Source organism: Ictidomys tridecemlineatus, chromosome 1 (genome assembly GCF_052094955.1).
Source record: "Ictidomys tridecemlineatus isolate mIctTri1 chromosome 1, mIctTri1.hap1, whole genome shotgun sequence".
Lineage (NCBI taxonomy): Eukaryota > Metazoa > Chordata > Mammalia > Rodentia > Sciuridae > Ictidomys > Ictidomys tridecemlineatus.
In genome coordinates, this window is record NC_135477.1 from 48,629,106 (window position 1) to 48,651,637 (window position 22,532).

At 44.4% G+C, this 22,532-nt stretch overlaps 2 protein-coding genes and 1 long non-coding RNA gene across 8 annotated transcripts in view; 1 reads left to right on the top strand and 2 right to left on the bottom strand.

Annotated features, from left to right (window-relative positions):
- Nucleotides 1-9,869, top strand: LOC144375419 (uncharacterized). Its single transcript, XR_013435251.1, has 2 exons — nucleotides 1-115; nucleotides 5,742-9,869. It is a non-coding gene; the product is annotated as an uncharacterized LOC144375419 (long non-coding RNA).
- On the bottom strand, nucleotides 100-6,876 carry Pofut4 (protein O-fucosyltransferase 4). 2 transcript variants are annotated; one of them, XM_021726724.3, is made up of 3 exons: nucleotides 6,163-6,876; nucleotides 5,425-6,050; nucleotides 100-202 (listed from the first exon to the last, which is right to left on the bottom strand). In XM_021726724.3, exons 1-3 carry the CDS (start codon nucleotides 6,874-6,876, stop codon nucleotides 100-102), a joined length of 1,443 nt encoding a protein of 480 aa, XP_021582399.1. The 2 variants fall into 2 exon arrangements, with proteins under 2 accessions (XP_021582399.1, XP_005325960.1); XM_005325903.5 differs by lacking the exon at nucleotides 100-202 and adding an exon at nucleotides 1,602-4,149.
- The window catches only part of Sec24c (SEC24 homolog C, COPII component), a 27,557-nt gene continuing 12,041 nt past the window's right edge, over nucleotides 7,017-22,532 (bottom strand). For 3 of the 5 annotated variants that reach the window (XM_005325905.5, XM_078039944.1, XM_078039947.1), the window contains exons 4-23: nucleotides 19,874-20,046; nucleotides 19,282-19,653; nucleotides 18,608-18,744; nucleotides 15,727-15,838; nucleotides 15,368-15,495; nucleotides 14,075-14,213; nucleotides 13,748-13,863; nucleotides 13,456-13,580; nucleotides 13,122-13,313; nucleotides 12,838-12,931; nucleotides 12,495-12,611; nucleotides 11,371-11,541; nucleotides 10,767-10,863; nucleotides 10,520-10,665; nucleotides 10,195-10,333; nucleotides 9,928-10,046; nucleotides 9,651-9,830; nucleotides 8,942-9,133; nucleotides 8,620-8,709; nucleotides 7,017-8,261 (exon numbers count right to left, since the gene is read on the bottom strand). In XM_005325905.5, coding sequence (XP_005325962.1) covers nucleotides 8,121-8,261; nucleotides 8,620-8,709; nucleotides 8,942-9,133; nucleotides 9,651-9,830; nucleotides 9,928-10,046; nucleotides 10,195-10,333; nucleotides 10,520-10,665; nucleotides 10,767-10,863; nucleotides 11,371-11,541; nucleotides 12,495-12,611; nucleotides 12,838-12,931; nucleotides 13,122-13,313; nucleotides 13,456-13,580; nucleotides 13,748-13,863; nucleotides 14,075-14,213; nucleotides 15,368-15,495; nucleotides 15,727-15,838; nucleotides 18,608-18,744; nucleotides 19,282-19,653; nucleotides 19,874-20,046 — 2,980 coding nt within the window. In that variant the 3' untranslated portion in view covers nucleotides 7,017-8,120. Of the gene's footprint in view, nucleotides 8,262-8,619; nucleotides 8,710-8,941; nucleotides 9,134-9,650; nucleotides 9,831-9,927; nucleotides 10,047-10,194; nucleotides 10,334-10,519; nucleotides 10,666-10,766; nucleotides 10,864-11,370; nucleotides 11,542-12,494; nucleotides 12,612-12,837; nucleotides 12,932-13,121; nucleotides 13,314-13,455; nucleotides 13,581-13,747; nucleotides 13,864-14,074; nucleotides 14,214-15,367; nucleotides 15,496-15,726; nucleotides 15,839-17,132; nucleotides 17,202-18,607; nucleotides 18,745-19,281; nucleotides 19,654-19,873; nucleotides 20,047-22,532 lie in introns of all 5 variants that reach the window. The other 2 variants (XM_005325904.5, XM_078039949.1) reach the window with 2 other exon arrangements.

Consider the following 22,532-nt stretch of genomic DNA (forward strand, 5'->3'; position numbering starts at 1 on the left):
CGTGACCTCGCGTGACCCCTACTGGCTAGTCCAGGCTCGCTGTGCACCTTTTTTTTCTGGCCTCCGCAACAACAGCTCTGGGTTCGAAAGACTGCGGATCTATACACGTTTGCAGGTTAGGAGACAAGCCACTCCTCTCTGGGGACCGTGGTCTTGCAGGAAAGGGTCCTGATAAAGTCGTTTCTGATGGTGGCTGACTGGTCTAGAGGGTGATTGACGTGTACAAAGATAAAAGCGAAATAAAATGTGAGTGTTTAAGACGTTAGGTCCCTGGGATATAGCTCAGTGGCAGCGCGCTTGCTTAGCATGCGCCAAGGCCCTGGGATCAATTCCCAATGCTGCGAAAAATACCCGATGAGAGACAGGAGCCCCCTGTGTTTCTTTTCTCCTTTGCTAGCAAAGAAATAAAATTTCTTTCTCCTTAAAAAAAAAAAAAAAAAAAAAGATGTTAGGTGGAAAAAGATGTTTTTAACAAACCTTCAGGAACTGTTTTTTACTTTTAGTACCTCTCTGAAGCCACAAAGAAAAATTAAGCACATTTATGTTGTAACAATACCGTTCACTCCTTTGTAAGGATCCCATTGGGTGGGATAAGGTTTAAACGCTTACACATTCATCTTTAATCCTCTCATCAGTCCTGGTTGAAGCTACCATATAGTATTTATAGACTGGGACTTTTTTTAGTTGTGATGCATCAGACTTAGTTTTTTGTTGTTGTTGTTTTTATGTCTTTAGTTGTTAATGGACCTTTATTTTATGTATTTATATGCGGTGCAGAGTGGACCCAGTGCCTCACACGTACTAGGCAAGCACTCTACCACTGAGCTACAACCCCAGCCCCCAGACTTCGTTCTCATTTATATTTTGATACGGGGATGGAACTCAGGGGTACTCCACCACTGAGCCACATCCCCAGCCCTATTTTGTACTTTATATTTAGTGACAGGGTCTCTCTGAGTTGCTTAGCACCTCACTGTTGCTAAGATTGGCTTTGAACTCTTGGTTCTCTTGTCTCAGCCTCCCAAGCCTCTGGGATTTCAGGCGTGCACCACCGCACCTGGCTCAGACTCAGTTCTTAACGACCTAAAATTCAGTCCAAAGATGTGCCAGGAATTCTTATGGCATTTCCAAATGAGCTCCAAGAAATGTTTCCATAAAGGGAGTATATTTTGAACAAGTCTTTAGTTCATGTGATGACTAATTTGGAGGAGCAGTATTTACTTCGATGTGTAAATTTGTGTTAAAATCATTTATCACAGATGTTTAGAATCTTCCCATTGATATCTGCATGGCTGGGTTTCTTCCCTTCAGTCTGTTCATGTCAGAGAACCTTCCCTCACTTCTCACACCCCATCACCATCAACCTATTTTCTTCAGAGCACCTGTCATAGTCTGAATTTATTTTTGTTCATGGCCTTATCTATCTGCAACATCCATTTTAAAATTTAAGCACTATGAGAGAAGTCTTGTTTGTGTATCATCTTTGCTGAATCTCCAGTGCATAGAATAGTGTTAATACTTCTTAAAAGAACACATTTGAAATACTTTTATAAGTCTCCAACTGTATCATGCCCAACCCCAAAAAGTAACCAAGCAAAAGACACTGTTTAAAAAGCAGTTTATTATACAAAATGAAACCTGAGATAATAAAAATAGCAACACTTGCAGGAATAAAGACATTAGCCTTGTGCTCTACCCCCACAGTAGAGGACAGTGTAAATAAGAAAGATTCCTACCAGGCACTTGTACCATCAGTAAGCACAGCTGCAGCAAATATACTGCTGCTGTATACAGAGCAAGCTGGGCCCCAAACCACAAAAAAAATTAACATTGCTTGCTTTCTCCATAGGGAAAGTGAAACTTTTAATTGATAAGTACCAGGGTGCCATTCCTAGTAGTTTTTTGTTTTTGTTTTTCCCATATAGAAACATAGCACCTGATTTACCCTGCTTTTTGTGAATACTTACATGGTTAAAAGGAATAGGGAAGAAAGTCTGGGAAGACCTGAGCACAAAGCAGGCCTGAGTCTTCAGCAAACCATTCAAAAACAAATGGCCTACTTTGGGTATAAAAGTGCTAAAGGAATGCTAATGTGAACTGGCAGTTAGGAGAGGTAGGGATTATTCTACTTCTTGCATAACCATCACTTACCCTTTTTATTGCACAGAATGCAATCTGAGTTCTAACCTAAGTTTGTACTTGTGCAATGTGTATTTTGCAATGTGAATCAGCATCTGCACTGAAACAGATTGCAAGCTTAGAAATCAGAGTCCTGTGTGTGTTTTTTATGGGTGCCAACTATATCAAATTTTAACAGATGTATTTTCGAAGGTCTTTTTTTGTTCTTTTCTGCAAGAGACAAAACACGTTAAGAAAACTTTTCCTACTATGATAAAGGACATCTTTTATCATTTTAAGTGTAAAATGAAGGGCTGGAGTGTAGCTTAGAGGCAGAACTCATGCTTATTAGCATGTTCGCAGCCTTGGATTCAATCCTCAGCACCATTTAAAAAAAATAAAATTAAAAAAAAACAAACAACCTTGGCAATGAAATACAGCCTAAATTACAGTTTTTCTTGATCATATCCACAGATGCTACAGTGTTAAACAGGGACCTAGTTGTTGAAGCATCTAACATGCATATATATCTCCCTATCTACATATAGATATGGATAGATATAATTTTATAATCAGATATACTGATAAGCTACAGAACTTGTCCAGTGGTAATTTGTTAATATATTACAACCAGAGTTGCTCTAATATCCAAAATATTCTTTTTTGTTCCACTACTCCAGGGAAAGCTCATGGTCTCCTTACTCACTAGACTGTCTGTTTGAGCCACAGGAATAGAAGGGCTTGGCTGCATCCCTAAATCTAAGGTTTTTATTTAGCCAGCCAATTGTGGTGGCTTAAATTTCTTGCCTTGCCTCTTCATCTCTGAGTTTAGGGCTTTGGGTGCGCTCTATCAAACAGTAATTCTCTGTCCACAAAACTGTATGGAAGGATATCAGTAATAGATTGAATGAAGTTGGGCTATTCAACTTTTTCTGCCATAATTTCCAACTTTAGTCTCCATCTTTGATCTAAAATAGATGAGAGCAGTACATTATTGACACTGCATGTATCAGCTACTAAATCTGTTCATGAAATGAAACAGAATTCCAGATGTACGCTAAAAACAAATCAGCAGTAAAAAAGTGATGGCAAGGTTTATGTATCTCCATCTGAAATTGTGGGAAAGAACCTAAAACTAGAAAAAGGCCATTTAATATAAACTATCTGATGTGAAAAGTAATGTAACAATATGAAAAATATGGCCCCAAGAGTTGGACACAGTGGTGTGCACCTGTAGTCCCAGCTACTTGTAGGCTGAGATAAGAGGTTTACTTGAGACCAGCTCAGACAACAGAATGAGATCCTGACTCAACCAAAACAAAACAAAAACTTCCTCAGAAAACCAGAATAAAACACACCAGAAGCTTTGCTTCCCTACCAGCTTAACAATTCATAAAGCAAGAGATGAGTAAAAGAGATTATTGGGAAAGGTACAGAATAAGGAAGAGTTTGGAAAATAGAACAGAAATTTTAAGAAGTAACCTGGCCCATCTTACCTCAAAATTGAGAGGATGAAAGAGCTAGAGAAGTGAACAGTCCTTTAAAAACTCTTTTGGGCCAGCACCTTGTGTCAAATGGGTGTTTTAGGCTTCTGTTTCCCAATGAACCAAGAACTAGATGCCTCCATCTCTCCTGGAGACCTATTACCACATGTTGAGACCTTGGTCACACATCATTAAGATAACTAAATCCATGATAAGAGAATGTTTGTCTGGGCACAATGGCATGTGCCTCTAGTCTCAGCTAAATGGGAGGCTGAGGCAGGAGGAATTCAAGGCCAACCTGGGCAATGCAGTAAGCCCTTGTCTCTGAAAAAAGAAAGTATGCCATGATAAAATAAGATCTCCTTAGATCTTCTAAGTAAAAAGCTCTTACAAGGGCAGTTAGAGATTTTGGTTCCTTTTCATGAAGATCTCATGCAGGTAATCCCAAAATTTACTCTTCTGAGTTTCATTGTTGTGGATCATGGCAGTGAGAGCTTCTCCCTGGTCCAGACCTTGCCAATAATCCTGCAGCCACATCTCCTTCCAGCTGAAATACCAAGTGGTATTTGGTATTAGAATCAGAGCACAGGGATGAATCCCGCCTTTCTCTGAGTGGGGACAAAGAAATCATAAGCAGATACACTTCCTCTGACTAGGACAAGGTTCTCCTGTGAAGTGAAGGAAATGTGAGGTCAATCCAGTACTACCCCAAGTGTCAGAAAATAAAAGACTAACCTCACACAGTCCACCCAATAAGTAAAAATTCCTGACTTGCCAGCTTCTGGCTCCCAAATATTGAGGGAATTCAGAGGCAGGCATGGCAGGGACCAATCTATGGAAATAGTAGTTATCCCAAGGAAAATAAGGAAGAGTCTTCAGATGATTATATTTTAAGTTTCACCTTTATAGCAATAATCAAAATGAAGATGCAGTGGCATCCAGTGTCTAAAAGACATAACCTAAATATTTTCTTAATGAAAATATTAACTGATAGTATGTTCAACATAAACTGAATACAAATTACTTGGTGGAAGATTCCTCCACCAGGACCATACTGTACCAGCAGCATACATAAGCAGCCCTCTGCTGCCATCCACTGTCCAAGTCAGCTTCTGCAGGCCATTCTATTGCTATAAGTAGCTTTACCATTTTCCCACTCCACATCCCATGAAGACCTTGTTTCCCAATGCCACCACCTTCTGTGATCTATTACTGTTGATTACTCACTTCCCTTCCAACCACACTACCAATCGTTGTTAATCATTAATCTTATGAAAGCATTCCTCCAATTCTGTCTAGTGTGAACATATAATTTATCTTCCAAATCAGGGTTATTGTTTTTCCTCCCAATACTGGGGACTGAATCCAGAAGTACTCCACCACTGAGTTACATTCCAGTTTTTTTGTTTGTGTTTTTTTTTTCCTTTCTTTTGCTGAGGAGAATAAGAGAAAATTATGACATGGGCTCATTCTTTCTTTAAGGTGTCAACAAGAGTAATTGAGGAAACAAGGCAAAATGAAAATGAAAAAGGATGAGTAAAAATGTAGAATATAAATAAGGCAATAACACGTGAGACTCAATTATTGTGAACAATGTCTGTAATGGTAGTCAGAAAAAAAAAAGCCACTTGAACCAGAACAGAGGGCCTGTACAGGCAGTGATGAGGGAGAAAGAAAGTTGGGCAGATAAACTGAGGCAAGGCTATAAATAGCCTATCAGACTCAGGAGTTTGGGCTGTCCTGAAACCTGAAAAATCAACTACAGTAAGCAAGGAAGTAGACAATTTGATTTGACAGCTGACTGGATGCCAGCAAACCTTACCTGTCATTCTCAGGAATCTCTTCCAAGTTACCAAAGCCAGGTTTGGGCATTGGGCAGTCCATGTGAGCGGGTTGGGCAATGTGAGGCTCAGGGACAGGGATGTCCCCAGGAGAGTCTGCATGGGCTTTCCCGGCGTCCAGCCGAGTCAGTTCGTGGTCACAAACGAAGCACTCGAAGCCGTTCAGGTAGTTAGGCAGTAGAGGATCATTCACTCCCCACTCCCGTTGCTTCAAGCTATCCAGAAGGAACTGGTTGGTGATGCCCCCAGGTTGCTTATATGCCAAGTATTTCATATATTCCTCATCATTCTTATCCAGAAAGTCGATAAATTCTGCCAGCTTCTGAGGGGACTCAAAGTCGTCAATAAGGATGATGGAGTGGTTGTTTGGCATCCAGTCCCTCACAGAAGGAGAGCCGCGGTACACCGGAACAGCACCCAGATGCATCGGGCGCCACAGTTTTTCTGTCATGTAGTCGTTGCAGATGGCATTTTCGAGGGCCAAGTGGAACTTATAGCGGGACAAGAAAGCCAAGAGCTCTGGGTCCTCAGTGGTGGCTGTGGCCGTGTCCTGAAACCGCGCGGTGGGCAGCTCCCGATTTTGCAGGCATTTGCCGTAGGAGTCCACCTGAGCGGAGTAGAGTACGGCTGTCAGAAGGGTTGGACCTGTAGCCCTGGACTCCCGGTTCCTGGGCTCCTCCCGGCCCGCCCCCTCCCTGCCGCATGCCCCCTTCACCCACCGGGATGTAGCGCATGAGCTCGCGCACGTAGCGGTCCCGGTCCGCCGGCACATCGCAGTGGGATTGCAGATAGAGCAGTGGTGCGTAGCCGCGACGGCGCCACTCCGCACGCTCCTGGAGAGGAAGCGCCGCGCGGCGCAGATAGGAGGTCCCGGGCAGCCACTGCAGTGGTAGGGGGTAGTCCGAGTGACGGCTGAAGGTGGCGGTAAGATTGAAGAGGCGGATGCCCGGGCCGTGGCTCAGCAAGAAGTTGTTGAGGGGCGACTCCTCGTGTAAAAGCGCCCAGCTCTGGTGTGCCAGGCGCGGCAGCGGCGCGTCAGACGCGCGGAAGTCGGTGCCGTAGAAGAGCAGCGCACGCGTCTGCGTGTTGCCCCGCTTTCGTCGGTCGCGGGACGCCACGCACGCGCCGCGCGCGCACTCGATGCGCTCCGAGTCGCCTGAGAAGTGGGGAAATAGTCCAGGGCTCCACCAGAGCAACACCGGCAAGTCCGCTGTCTCCTGCCTTCCCAGGTGCGGGCTCCCGGTTCTGTGCGCCACCCCCACCGCGCCGAGGGCCGAGGGCGGCCGGAAAACCGCGCCGTCCCATGGCTCCACCCACTCCACCTCCCCGCTCGTCTCTCCTTCAGCCACAGGCCCAGAGCCGTTGGCCACACAGACAATAAGCACACCAAGGGCAGCCAGCATAACTCCGGTGCGTCCGGCCGCCATGTCCATTCTGGCAGCTGGCGGCCCTCGGCCAGCACAAGACCCCACCCGGCGGCAAGTTACGGCGAGACGAGGTCCTACGCCACTGGGGCACGCGGCGCATGCGCAGCTCCGGAGGAGCGTAACAGAAGAGACATTGCTAGTAAAGATGAGGCTACTGGTTACATCTTATTTTATTTCTTTACAAATTAAAGATGCATTGAAAAATAAACCAATGAAGAGAAATGAGAGGTCCAGAGCAGGGGCATCCCAGGCTGGGAGCAGACAAGCTTGGCTAACCCTCAATACTAGCCCTTGTCCTGCCCCAGCCAGTTGGGGTTGGAAGATAACTGTCAGCCACTCAGTCAATCCCAAAGCCCAAGTGGTGTCCTGGTGAAAGAGCACAGGGCTTCAGCCACCTGTCTCTCCCCAACGACCCCTGGCTTGAAGAAGCTGCGTTGCCAGTGGAAGCTGAGTGGGATGTGGGCTGGCTCTGTGAGGTATTGCAAGTTGATGATCAGGCTCCCTACAGAACCATCCAGTGTTGAGGCCTCTCCAGCTGAAAAGGAGGCTGGTACCTCTCCCAGGTGAAAACATATTTTGCAACTCAATTCCCAGGTTTATTCATCTCTGACAACGTGCTTCTATCCATGAAGTAATCACCAGTCATTGCAAGGGAGAGAACACAAACAGCGGAAGCAGAGAAAGCTAATCAACCACCCTCAATAATTGTGATTTGGCTGCTGACCTCCAGGCCCAAGAAGGACCAACCACTTTTCTCTCCACCACCTACGGTCTGTACCCCAGCTCTTGTGTATCTGTATGTGTTATCCCTAATATAGGAAGTTGATGACACTGAGCTGAATTAGCCACCCCCTGTAGTAACCTGGGATTCCCCACTCCTTCCTGCCTGCCCCTCTCCTCTCAGAGGCTGGTCCAAAGGGACAAAATATTGCCAGGGTCTGGGTGCCTCCAAACCCCCAACACCGAATCATATACAGTAAAATGAAAAACTACATTCATTACGACAGGATTAGCAGGAAAAGGAGGATAGAGTGAGGGGATAGGGGCACCTTCCATCAGCAGGACATGACAGAGTGGTAGGATTACTTAAGCCCAGAAAGAAGGTGTCTCCTTATATCTCCCCCTCCCCCCAAAGAGACTGAGGTCAGCTTACATGACTTATAAGATATGGAACTGTCCCAATTTCTCTGCCATCCTGGGATACTTTCTGGAAGCTGGCCTGGGACCCTATGCCGTTTACCCATTTGCTTTTAGCTCAGTAGCTGCCGAATCTCCTTGTGCATATGACAGAGAAAGTCCACATAGGATGCTCCCCCGCTCAGGCTCTTATCTTCCACCAGAAAGTGCTTGAACAGCATCTCCAGCTTATCCTCCTGTTTCACCACGATAAGCTATGGCCAGAATGCAGGGTCATGAGGCAGGGCCAAAGGGAATGAAGCATGCCTAGATATCTCATGATCTAATCACTCACTCACTCACTCACTCACTCCCCACCCCACTTCCAGGTAAGGACTTGACAAGAAATTTAGGGTTTAACCAGGCATGGGGGTCCATGCATATAATCCCATCTACTTGAGAAGCTTAGGTAGGAGGATCTCCAAGTTTATAATGCAAGCCTCAGTAACTTAGTGAGACCCTCAAAATAAAAAATAAAACAGGCTAGAGATGTAGTTTAGTAGTAGAGCTCCCCAGGTGCAATCCCTAGTACCACAAAAAACTGAAAAATAAGAGGCTTCAAAGAAGTGTTACCTTCATGTACCGTGATCTCTGTGCCCTTAAACTATCAATGAGGCCTCGAACCTTCTTCGACAGTGGATTATCCAGAACTGGCAGAACACTCTGGAACACAAAGCCATACCTCCTTGTGATGAAGTACTCATAATTCAGTCAAGAAGGGGGCAACACAGATTTATGCATTAACTGAGAGCCTGAGTAAAGATTGACAGTACCCTCCTTTCCCCATAAGTGTTCCCTGTTATGCAAGGGGCCCCACACACTAACTTTATTGGTTCCCACTCACACCACAAAATGTATTTCCACACCCATATTCTCCATGACTCCTTATCCTCACCAAGCCACTGGTGATTTGACTGAAGGAAGGGACGTTGAAAAGGCTCTGGACAACACCCTGTTGAACACTGGCTCCCACCCAGAGGAAGAGGTTGAGCCCATTCTCCAACAAATATATATCGCCATTGCTTAGACGTTCTTCTGATGCTCGGATTGCTGGTGGTTCAGTGGTACTCTCAATGGGAGATTTTGTCTAGACAAAAGGAAGGGGGCAAAAATTTACCAAGGAACATAAGACATACCTGCCCCCTTCACATATACACACAGAACTCAAAAAAGATAAGCCCCTAGACACCACTCACTCTGTAATTCTCAGTGTGAAATGTACTTAAAACAAATTCCTTAGTATCAAACAGAGATACTATTACTCTCCCACCCACAATTCCTCCTCCTTTTTTAAGTTTTTTTTTAGTTATAAGTGGACACAATATCCTTTTTTAAATTTTATAAATTAATTAATTTTTTTGGTGGCACGGGGGATTGAACCCAGGATCTTGGTGCATGTGAGGCAAGCACTCAACCAACTGAGCTATATCCCCAGCCCTCTTTATTTTATTTTTATGTGGTGTCAAGGATTGAACCCAGTGCCTCATGCATGCTAGGCAAGTGTTCCACCTCTGAGCCACAACCCCAGCCCCCCCCCCCAAATTCCTTCTTCTAGGAGGCCCTTATCTCAGTGCCATGTCTCACACCCCAATCCTTAATCGCACCAATGGCAGGAGGCGAGGATAGAAGAAGACATTTGTCTCAGCCACATCCATGGAGGTAACCAGCTGTCGGACATAGGCACGGTCATCTGTGGTGACTTCAGCTCCAGGCTGCAGGACATCACTCTTCAACACACAGTTCAGATAAACTGGGAGTAGCTTCATGCACTCAGGAAGGATCAACTGAGGAGTTATTGGAATAAAATTAATGATCATGAGAAATTCCTCCTAAGTGTTAAATTTTGTCCCAAGAACCCCTCCACTGACATGTTTGCCCCACCTGTCCTGCAGAGGAGGGGCTGGCACAGTTCTTTCTGTAACAGGCTAGGATCTGGGCACACTGTGTGATAAGAGTGTCACGCACAGACTTCACAGGGCTGTTCAGGACACCCCGGTATGCTGAGTGGAGAAGGGGGAATAGCAGTTATTGGTCAGCCACATCATATGAGCCTTCACACCATCAGACCTACCCAGGAATGTCGAATTGTTGACCATCTTGGGCCTTTCTCTCAGCCCCAATCCCATCCTGCCCTATGCCTATCCTCACCAAACTTGGCCATGTAGTTGATAAGTGTGTCAGTCTCACAGTTCCGATACAGATCAGCCAGCAGGGTGCAGCAGTTCAGGGCCAGGTTGTGGATGCGAAGCCGACGCTGCCCTGCACAGCTGGTATAAAGCAGGGCACACTAGAGGAAGAGAGAGGGGAAACTCACATCCTCCCTCACAAAAGTCCTCTGAAAAACTGTCCCTTTGCTACATCATTAAACTAGAAGAAAAGGTATAAGCCAACCCTCCCCCAGCTGCTTCTTTGAATCTCTCTACCTGCTCCTCACCTAGTACTTCCTCCCTAGCCCCTGCCTCCCGCTTGCCACCTGCAGGAGCGCTCCACTCTCTTCATTAAGCCGATCATCATGCTTGAACTCCACAGTCACTGTCTTGTCCCCATCTAGCCCAGCCAGCTCCACATCTGTTGTGTTGCTCATGTAGAATGCTCCAAAGAAATCTACAGCACGGATACCTGAGGCCACATAGAGACAGGGTCACAACTAAAGGTATGATAGGTGCCACACGGTTTCCTCTCAGATTTAACCCCCCAACTGCTCTTCAACCAGGACTGACCAGTGCTTGTCCGGACCCGCATCACAGCATCAAAGCCAACAACCTTCTGTACATCACGACGCAGGTCACTCAGGAACCGTTCCTGATCATTCTCCACCTGCAGTCGCCCAGGCCCAGAGTCATATCACTAACCATATAACTTACCCTGCAGTTTCCCTGTACCCCTTCCACTCCACAAGCCTGCTTAATTATAATAACAATAACAGTGAAGATGATTAACAATGATATTGATAATAGTGATACTTTTAAAGCACTGACTACATTCCAGGTACCACACAGCGTGCTTTACATATGATTATTTCATTCTGTGGATAAATCCTAATTATTAAGTATTAAAATATTCTTTCATTTTAGAGATGAAAGAACAAAAAAAGGGATAATAAATTTTTTCCTGTGTTACAGCGCTATTATGTGGTGGGGCCAGAGTATCAACCCAGCTCTGACAGCAAAGACCTTGCTCCTAACCTTGCCCTTGCAGAGCTCCCTTCTTTACATTTCTCTAACACAGTTCCTATTAATGAGTCAGCGGCTCAGAAGCCACTCCATATGTAAGCAATCATTCTAAGATTTGCTGCCATATGCCACCCAGAATTCCACACCATACCTGAAAGCAAGCATATTTGTAGACAGAGCCACCAGTGAGCTGGGGCACAACAGAGAGCGTAGCCACATCCACGTACTGGTTAGGGAAGAGAAAGAGGTCTACACAGCAGCCTTGGGCCACACACTCTTTGGCCAGAGTCTGATAGGCACCTGTCTGGGGCTGGAACAGAGTCTGGAGAGGAGCAGAAAAAAAATGTTCAAATTTCTCAGCTCTTCCCTCTTTAAGGAAATATATGTAATATGGATACTCAAATACTTGTAAGACTTCAGAGCGTTGCCTAGGAATTTACAATAGTAGTACAAAGTTCTGTTTAAAAAAAAGCAAAGAGGGCTGGGGACGTAGCTAAAGTGGTAGCGCGCTCGTCTGGCATGCGTGCAGCCTGGGTTCGATCCTCAACACCTCATACAAACAAAGATGTTGTGTCCACCGAAAACTAAAAAATAAATATTAAAATATTAAAAAAAAAAAAAGGGCTGGGGATGTGGCTCAAGCGGTAGCGCGCTTGCCTGGCATGCGTGCGGCCCGGGTTCGATCCTCAGCACCACATACCAACAAAGATGTTGTGTCCGCCGAGAACTAAAAAATAAATATTAAAAATTCTCTCTCTCTCCTCTCTCACTCTCTCTTTAAAAAAAAAAAAAAAAAGCAAAGCCTGTAATCCCAGCTACTTGGAAGACTGAGGCAGAAAGATCACAAGTTCAAGGTAGCCTTGCAACCTAATGAGATCCTGTCTCAAAAATAATATATATATATATATAAATTGGCTAAGAGACAGCTCATTGGCCCAAGCTTGTAATACCAGCGACTTGGGAGGCTGAGTTAGGAGGATTACAAATTCTTTCAACTTAAAGAAGCCCTGTGTTAAAATAAAAAATAAAAAATGGGAGATGTAGCTTAGTAGTAAAGTGTCATTAGGTTCAATCCCCAGTACTACCAAAAAAAAAAAAAAAAGAGTCCACAGAGGGCTTTGGACTGGGACAGGATAGAAACATGTGGAAGTAGTGGAATAGGTTGGCTAGGCCTTGGGTTCAATCTCCAGTATCTCACACACACAAAAGACACTGGGAAGAGTCATCACCTTTCCCTCTACTGAAAAGTCCTCCCCCCACCTTTCAGTCCCACACCTTCTCCTTGTCTGTGTTGATCAACTTCCTGTCATCTCTGTTCTTCAGCTTCCCTGGGGCCTCTGCAATGGGCAAGGATGTATGGAACAGAAACAGCTTCCCTGCACACTCAGCAGCCTAGGAAAGAAGACAGCACTACATTTTCATTTTTTATTCATTTATTTCTTCCCTTATCATTTATTAAGCACCAACTATGTCAGAAAGGTTGACTTGCTGGACAGTCACCAAACACTGAAGAAATGGAGACTGTATCCCAGAGGGTAAAGATGGTGAGAGGAATGTAAGGCAGAGAAAAGAATTAAAAAGCAAGGCAGAGGAGGTTACCAAGGACTCTAACAATTACCTTCAAAGCCTCCATCCCAGCCTGGATAACTGGGGCAAATACTGTCTCTGTCTCTCTTGTGTCTGCAAACATTTCTGGAATCTGATCCAATAAGCTAAAGAGATAGGCAATGGGAAATAACCAAAATTGCTCTTCAGATTCCATATGCTTTAGTTTTTAATTCTCTTAAGAATCATCTTGCCCCCAGACTCTGAAACTCCTGAAGCCACAGTCCCTGTCCACCTACTGACCCCAACTCCCTGGCCTTCCCCACTCTCCCTTCACCCCCACAATCTGGCTCTTACCTAGTGATGACTGCCCGAGACTCATTGACATTGACCAAGAAGCCATCCAGGAGTGGCACAAACATGTCAGCCACATCAGATACAACCATCATCTGTGGCTGGGCCAAAGAACTCTTCACATTGTAGAAATGGAGCACCTTATTGTAGGTGACAAAGCCAACGCGGATTGCTGATTCTTCTGCCCCGCCCTCCCTGTGGATGACAATATTTGTTACCCAGACTTGGCACTTTCTCTACCATCTACAACTTCATAAGATCCGGATTCATCTGCTCAGTCAATTTCCCCAAAACCCACCATTCACCAAAGGAAGCACCTCAGCTCCATTACTCTCACCTAGGTAGGTAGTCTAATAGTGACTTGAGCTCCTCACAGAGAAGCCTCACAAGACCAGTCCTGATGGCATTGTAGGAAACATCAATCATGAAGATGAAGGCAGGAGGGCTAGGAAACTTATTATTCTGCAGAGGAAGGAAATGGGGAGAGAAGGGTATGGTAAGGAAGCCAGCTGACCAGAAAGCAGTCGGCATGAAAGGGGACAACAAAGGGGTAAGGGAAATGATAACAGCAATTCTGAGCTGTCTCATTATCCTCCACCCATTGCTCCTCCCCTGCTACCTTCCCTCACCTTGCAGTAATCTACAGTGGCCAAGAATTCATAAGAGCCCAGGGATAGCTCAGGACGGTCATAAGCATCCACACGTTTGCCGGTATGATCCAGATGTTGAAAATACTGGGGGGGAACTGTGGGGAGTACGCAGTGTGTTACTCAAAGGTCCACTCTCAAACTTAGAACATCTGACCCTAGCTGAGCTGCCCCATATCACTCCAATACCCCAACATATGCCCTACTTCCCCAGCTCCTGAAAAAGGGACTCTCATCTATCTAATTAGAAAGAGAACAATGAGATGCACTCAAGACTTTCCCCCTGAATCCCAGCCTCCATGGACATACCATCATTGATACAGCTGCAAAAGCAGCACTGGAAGCGCCTCCCTCCCTCGATGAACTGCATGAAGGGGCACATGTATGCTTTACAGCGATTACAGCGTAAAGGGCCAGATTCCCCATGGTCCACAACATATGGCGAAGCCTAAGAAGCAAAGGGGAGGGGCTCAGACATGGAGGGAAGCTATGGTGGGTTCAGACATGTATGTATGGGGGGGTTCAGGCAACAGATGAGGAGGAACAACCTGGATGGAGAAGGGACATGGCTCAGATATTTTGCCTGGGGAAGGAGTACAGTGGAAAAGAATGAGGACAAATGACTGAGGGTACTGACCAAAGGAAAATGTCCCTGAGTCTAAATTTCATAGTTCCCTCTTCTTACTCCCCATTTCAGAATGAATTTCTTTTTGAAAAAAATGGACTGCATAATTAATCACAGCAAGCCAAGGGTTGCCACAGAAAGCCAAAGATATCCACGATTATTGTTTCTGGTCCTATATTCATTCCCTTCCACTCCTGCCATAGGGATCTTGACTCTTGCTTCTATCCCTAAGTATCTATAACACTTCTCTCCTTTCACCTAGAGTAGAATTTTGATAGCTACTGATGTCTCAGGCAGATATCACCTAAGAGATAAGAGACTATTGTCCAACCATTTCCACTGGGACTCAGAAAAAGAGAAGAGAAAAACAAAAGAAGACAAAAAAAGAAGCAGACTACAAACTGAATCTTGAGTTTCCAAGTTCTAGAGAACTCTAAAGTTAGATAAGTAAAGAATGAACATAAAGTTATCTATAAGGTCTAGAAGTTCAGCTGTTTAGCTCTTTTTTATCCTGCTGATTCCAGGTACTGAGTGACACAGATCAGGGGCCAAGCCAGGTAAGAGACGGAGTACTGGGTCCTAATGTACCTGTCTCTTACATACTGTCTTATATATCTGGGGTGACAGGCCAGCCTATAAAGAAAAAAATAGAACTATGTATTTCACAACATCTGGTGATGATCATTCAATGAGAGGTTCCTACATCCAGATGTCTTCACCCAACAAGTTGGTCCTGCCTATTTTCATACAGTTTGTTTCTCCCATGAACCCTGGTCCACGTGGCAATTTCTCAAACTTTTTCTATCATCCCCATCATTCTCTCCAGGAATAAGCCCTGGGAAAGAAAGCTACTAAAGATACTGCCCCTCCTGTCTGATCAAGATTTATTCTATCATGACAGTCAGAATCACATCTAGGAAGAAGCCTTATTCCCCCTCCTTCCCTTTCATTATATTCTAGCCCCTTCCCTGACTTACCTCCTCTGGGGGCAGCCTTGCCAGTGGCTTGATGACAGCTGCCAGGGGCACTTGAGCCTGCTTTGCCATGTCAGATGTGCAAGGGATATTATAGGATGTACATCGGATGTATCGGGGACTTGCATTCCCTGAAGGAGGAGGTAGATGGTCTCACATGAGTCATATTACAAGAGCCCTCAAATTACCATCTCTCCATTGATAATTCACCCCATCATCTCCACAAATGCTAGAGCTGATGGTGGCTTTTTTCCCTACCAGAAGGACTTGGTCTCTGGTTACAGACTGACCAAAAACTCCATCTACAAACTGATAACCTTGGACAAAAGGCCCCCATAGAGCAGAGTTAACATCTTTCTCACCTTGGTCTTTTACCAGGAAGCTGGTGGTGACTAAGGGTGGCACCTGGCCCCGTACACCAGTAACAAATGGCTCTGAACCCCGGTTGTTCCTGTCATCTTCAATGACCTGAATCTGCAGGGAATAAGTGAAATGAGTGAAGTGATAGAAGAAAATGAAGTGCCAGGTCCCAGAGTGCCAGGAAAAAGACAGGCAATTTGCAATTAGCAGATTTGCCAAGAACACCTCATGCACAGGCCTGCTCTCCTAGATAACATATCAAATGCCACAATGCCAATCTTCCACTCTATAGCCATCAACAAGATGCTGGGCAGGCCACACTAAATATGAGCTTCTTGATAAATCACCCCTGGCCCCCAGTCAATGGTGAATACCCTCTTATTCCTCCCACTCTAGCTCTAATCAAGACCATCAAACATGGTTAGAGTCTACTCCCATCCCCACCAAACCTCCCCAATCCCTGATCCTCCCCAAGATTTGTTGAGTTAGAGCAGGAAAACAGATGGCAGTAACCATGTAAAAATGAATCTACCTGGAATGACTCTACACTCAATGAAATTAACAAGGGACAGGGTGAGGAGAGAATTAAACAGCCAGAAATGATCAGGTAAGGTAAAAAAGCAGATGCTGCCTTCATTTCAGGTAAGCATCAATGTGTATATGGGAGGACAGAATAAATATCCAATTCATAAAGCTCAAGCCTCACCCCCATATTTTAACAAACACAGTGAAGGGGGAAAAATATGCATATGCAAAGCTGGTAACCAGACCCTTGTGTAGGTTGGTGACCTTTGATAAGTTACTTCAAGATGAGTTTGATAAAGCCAGAAAACATAAAGGGCAAATAAAACTATCCCACAGCAGAAAGGGTGAAGCTTAGAAATATAGCAAATTCAAAGGCTTGCCAGATAAGAAAGTGGCCCACACATTCCAAACAAACAATCCCTTCCCCTCTAAGAAATACCAGTTTGGGATTTGATGAACCTATATATTATAGCCACCTACCCAAATGTTTCTCCACCACAGGCTATAGACCAATTAAACCCAAAATGGAAGATTATACCGCTTAACTTTGTCCTGTTCCATCACGTGTCACACACAGGCTCCTGGAAGAGCCAGAAGCAGGACTAAAACCCAAGCTTAACATTCCATCTGGCTCCACCCTTACAGCCTGACCTTCTACCATCCCAAACTCAAGGTACTGCTAACAGCTTGCTACCTCTTCCTTATGTGGTGACTCAGGGCATGCATATCCTTCAGCTTATAAAAGTAAGAATTTAAAAGGGCAAAGGAAAAAGTATGAACAGGGATGGATATGGTGGATGAGGTGAAGATGAGGTCACAGGCATGCATGGATGGCACTAACACAGGGATGACACACACACACACACACACACCCTGCACTTACTGGACTAGGAATGGCATCAGGGTCTATTCTGTGCCTGGTTTTCTGCTGAGGAGGCAGCTCATTGAGTTGCTTTTAGTGTTTTAATAATAAAGGCAGCAGGGGAATACAGGGAGACAAAAGAACAAGAGGCAGATATTACTTCTCTCAACCCTGATGAATTAGATGTGAACAACTGGAGCCCAAATCAGACTACTGAAATCAGGCCCCCTCTAGATCTGAAATTCTGAGTCTCTCCAGCCCAATAAAGAGGCTGCAGTAGTTCAAACTATGATATAGAAGATAAGGATGCAAATAGTAAGCAAGCAGGGTTTACAAGGAGGGACTAAATGGGAGAAACCTTAAGGAAGACAAGGAATACTCCCTCCAAAAGGCCAAACCTTCTATTTAAGGACTCTTCTTATTCTGAAAAAAGCCTCCCTCACATCCAATCACACTCTTTCTGACTCTGAAGGAAGGGAAAGATAGGAGAGCTACTCCATCCTTCCAGGTCACCCTTAGCCAACAGGTTCCTTCACCACAGTGATTCCCCAAAGGAAGAGGGAAGAGAACAGAATGGAATATGACAATGGCTAAGCATGGTGAGGTAACTGACATAGCAATGTTACAGACAGGACTATAAAGTGGACCCTACTTGGGAATATAGCCCCAGCCTCTATCCTGAATCTGATAAGGAAAGCCTGAGGATTCTGCTGATGGTTCTAAGGGTGAGATTCACCCTCTTCCTGGGAGAAGCAGCTTCCCCATTGAGACTTTATATACACACTGTCCTTCTACAATATAGATCACTGTTCCCCATACATACAGCATAGGCCTATGAACCATAAGTACTGTGGGCTTCCTCATACAACACTGTCCAAGTAGGAGCAGAGAGGAACCAGTGCAGCTTTCCTGCTCTGAATGCCTAATATCAGATAATCCTCACCTGCTCTAACCATTAGGAAGAATGCTATCCTACTAGGTATATGGACAAGACCCAGCTACTACTCCACAGAAGAGCAAAGATGACCGTGTATGCCCAACAGTAACAGAACTCATCCCTCAACCCAGAGCTCCACTTTGGCTTCCCTTCCTTCTCCATGCAGCTATGGAATAAAACTGCTCTCAAAGATCTCTGGAACTTAGAAAGCACAGTGGCATATGTCTGTAATCCCAGCAACTTTGGAGACTGAGGCAGGAGGATCACAAGTTCAAGGCCAGTCTCAGCAACTTATCGAGTCCCTGTCACAAAATAAAAAAGGGCTAGAAATGTAGCACCCCTGGGTTCAGTCTCTAGTACCATTAAAAAAAAAAAAAAAAAAAAGATTTCTGGAACTACAGGTTCTAGTTCAAAGAATCAAAAATCATATCTAGGTTCTATAAGAAGATGAATGAAATGGAAAAATTAAGAAAAAATGCTAAGCAAGAGGTCATCTAGGTCAACCTGCTTATCTGCAGACAGAAACCCATTTCACAGGACCATATGAGCATCTACTTACAGGGCTAGGGATGGCATCAGGGTCCAGGCGCTTAGGAGGCAGTGGTTGAGGAGGCCCAGGTTGACTGCCAAAGGTGGGTGCTCCAGGGTAAGGACTTCCATAATTGGGCTGAGGGCCCCGGGTTGGTCCAAAGGAACCTGAAAGACAAGGGCACAGGGTGATGGACTCAAAAGTTCCCTCCCTGCTGGGTGCAGTGGTACATGCCTATAATTCTAGAGACTTAGAAGGCTGAGGCAGGAGGTTCACAAGTTGAAGGCCAACCACAGCAATTTATGGAGGCCTTAAGCAATTTAGCAAGACCCTACATCAAAATAAAAAATAAAAAGGGCTGGGGATATAGTTCAGTGGTAAAGTGCCCCCTGCGTTTAGTTCAATTCCCAATAACAAAAAAATGAAAAAATAAAAATCTTCTTCTTATGTCTTCTTAAGGACTCAGAGGAAAAGACTAGACTCTATAAACATAGAATTATAAGAAACACTAATCCTGGGGAAGCCATTCACAGAAAGATGACACTATCTGAACTAAAAGAAACACTAATGTCTTATAAACCTCACATCCTAGTAATGATACCCTGAAGTAATCCATCTAGTTTACCACTTAAAAACAAATACTAAAAAAACACCTGAAAAGCTGAGGCCTTTGGCTTCTTTGATAGACCTTGGGGAAAACTCACCATTTTGTTGCAGCTGATAGCCTGGCTGTTGAGAGGAGTGCATAGGTGGTGGGGGTCCTGGGGGCCCAGTCACCTGGGGGCCTGGGGGCAGAGCTTGAGGAGGAGGTGAGGATACATGGTTGGGCTGGCTCACTGGGGGCCCCCCAAAACCCTGTCCAGGCAGGAGTGGACTGGTCATAGAAGGCATCCGAGGAACCCCTGAAGCTGGGGGAGTGAAGCTGGAGGCCAGTGGTGGAGCAGATCGTTGGGGAGGCTGGACCCCTTGATGACCTTGGGCCTGGCTAAGGGGAGGAGCCTGGCCCTGAGGATAGGAGCCATATGGACCAGAGTTAGGGAAACTTCCTGAGGCTGAGGCCAGCGACATTGGTGGGCCTGAGAAAAAGAAGAGGTTGAGTCAGAGGCTAGGGTTTCTGTGTCCTTGCTCAGTAAATCATTTCCCTTCCCACAAAAGAAGCACAAGTATGACTGTCCCATCTTTTGGGGCTCAGAGGTACAGAAAATAAAAGGAAAATAAAAGGGATTTAGGTATACTCCCAGAAACTAATACCTCTAAAAAGGAGACAGCAATGCTCCAATGGTCAATGCTACTTACCATAGCCCAGCCCCGAAGGGGGAGGGGCTGGAGCCATAGCACCACTGATCTGCATTCCAGCCAGCTGTGCAGTCACCTGTGCACTTGTTGGAGGAGGGCCATAGGGCTGAAGCACAGCTGGCTGGCTGACCACAGGGGCCAATGGGGAACCAAATGGCTGAGACCCAGGGAGCCTGTAAAAAGAAGGAAAACAGAGGTGACTAGTGGGCTGTGCTACCCTTTAAAGCTGGCCGGAGCTACATATCATTCGGGAAGCTATACTGTTTTCTGGCATCACTAATCCTGAGTTCTTGTATGGCATACTTGTATATCTGTGAGTAAATTACATTCCTGCTTACCTACATTGTGATTATTTGTGACAAATCTTATTTTATCTAGGTTCATTCCAAAACCATGTTAAGCACCCTTTGGTCAAATAATATTTAATCTGCTAGTTAAATTATCACCTCCTCTGCCTCAATCCTTTGTTAACAAACTATCTCAGTTTTGTAATCTGAACCCTGAAGAAGTTAAAAGGAAAGGCACATGCATATGAGTTCTTAACAAATGTGAAATCAAACAAATGCAATTTATTTTTCAACTTTTAAACTAGTACATATTCTTTCATCCTGGGATAGGTATTAGAAAAATCTGTAAGATCAATTTGGTGTTGTGGTACACACCTGTAATTACAGCAACTGAGGAGGCTGAGGCAGGAGGATTGCAAGTTTGAGGCCAGCCTCAGCAAGTTAGTAAGACCCTGTCTCAAAATAAAAAATAAAAAGGACTGGGGCAACCCCTATTGGGCCTCCTCTTTGCATCCGGGAGCTTTGTCTCTTTTCTTCTCACTTAAATAAATCTTACTCTTTTACTCTTTAAAAAAAAAAATGGAGATGCAGTTCTGTGATAAGACATCCTGGGTTCAATCCCCATTACTAAAAAAAAAAAAAAAATGCATAAGATCAGAGCAGCAGATCAGCTGAGTTTGGCATTCTGTACTAATTGAGAAAATAATTGAGAACTGTCCCAGGAAGGGACTAGAGAAAAGACATAAACTGAGCAGTTTTCCGACTGGGTCTAACAAGCAACATCTTGTTGGCTATTTGCATGATACTAGACAGCACATTTAAATGTTTTTTGTTTTGTTTAATTTTTTAAATCATAGATGGGACTGGGATTGTGGCTCAGTGGTAGAGCACTTGCCTAGCATGCATGAGGCACTGGTTCGATCTCCCGCACCCATAAAAATAAATAAAGGTATTGGGGCTGGGATTGTGCTCAGTGATAGAGTGCTTGCCTTGCATGCAGGGGACACTAGATTTAATCCTCAGCATCACATAAATAAATAAAGGTATTGTATCCTAAAAAAAAAATAAAAAAACAAACAAATAAATAAATAAAGGCATTGTATCTGTCTACAACTAAAAAATATTTTTTAAAAAAATCAGGGATGGGTATATAGCTCACTTGGTAGAGTGCTTGCCTCACATGCACAATGCACAAGGCCCTGGGTTCAATCCCCAGCACCACCAAAAAAAACCCAAAACAAAACAAACCATAGATGAGTGTGGTCATCCATGCCTCTAATCTCAGCAACTCAGTAAAGTGAGGCAGGAGGATCACAAGTTCAAGGCCAACTTTGACTCTACCTCAAAATAAAAAGTAAAAAGAATTGGGGATAGTTCAGTGGTAAAGCATGCCCAGTTTCAATCCCTAGTACCTAAATAAATAATTACGAAATCATACCTTTTTGATTTATAAAGCATCTCAAGGTTCTTCTATTTGCCAGTGGTGGTGCGGGAGTGGTGACCAGGAATTGAACTTAGGGGCACTCAACCACTGGGCCACATCCCCAGCCCTTTTTTACATTTTATTTAGAGACAGGGTCTCACTGAGTTGCTTAGCACCTCACTTTTGCTGAGGCTGGCCTTGAGCTTGCAATCCTCCTGCCTCAGCCTCCCGAGCCACTGAGAATACAAGCATGTGCCACCCCGCCTGGCTTCTAGGTTCTTTAATATAGTATTATGGCAAAACAATGAGAAACACAGAGTGTATAGGTAATTAAAACAGTAAAAGTAAGCAGGCCAAACTAGAACTAAGCACTAGACCTGATTCCCAACTTAATTGGGAGATATACTATAAATAAAAAAAAAAAGTACAAAATACATACCAGTACAGTTGAGTAATTATAATATGACCACTCATATAACCGAAAACCAAGTCAAAAAATAGAACGTATCAGCATCCAAAAGCCCTACATGCATCTATTCCATAAACCCTTACCCTTCTCCCAGGAGAAACTACTTTCATCACTTTGTAAAAATCATCCTCTGGCCTTTAGTACATTCCTCAATAGAAGAGTTGTGCTTTATCAGGTTTTTTTTTTTTTTAAGCTTTTGTGAACAGAATAATTAAACACATATTCTTTGGTTTTTCTGTCTTTTATTCAACCACATTTATGAAAATGATCTATGATGTTCCCTTTAGCTATAATTCATTCCCTTTCATGACTAAATATTATTCCTCTAAATAAATATGCCACAATTTGCTTAAGCATTTATTTTTCTGGTACCAGGGATTGAACCCAGGGGTGCTCGATCACTGAGCCACATCCCCAGTCTTATTTTATATTTTATTTAGAGACAGTATCTCACTGAGTTGCTTAGTGACTCACTTTTGC

Excerpts from the sequence above, each read along its gene's own strand:
- Pofut4 (XM_005325903.5), bottom strand. The coding sequence starts at position 6,876 with ATGGACATGGCGGCCGGACGCACCGGAGTTATGCTGGCTGCCCTTGGT. Across the intron at positions 6,051-6,162 it reads AGCTCATGCGCTACATCCCG|GTGGACTCCTACGGCAAATG; the intron begins GTGGGTGAAGGG and ends TACTCCGCTCAG. Across the intron at positions 4,150-5,424 it reads GAGATTCCTGAGAATGACAG|CTGGAAGGAGATGTGGCTGC; the intron begins GTAAGGTTTGCT and ends TTGGTATTTCAG.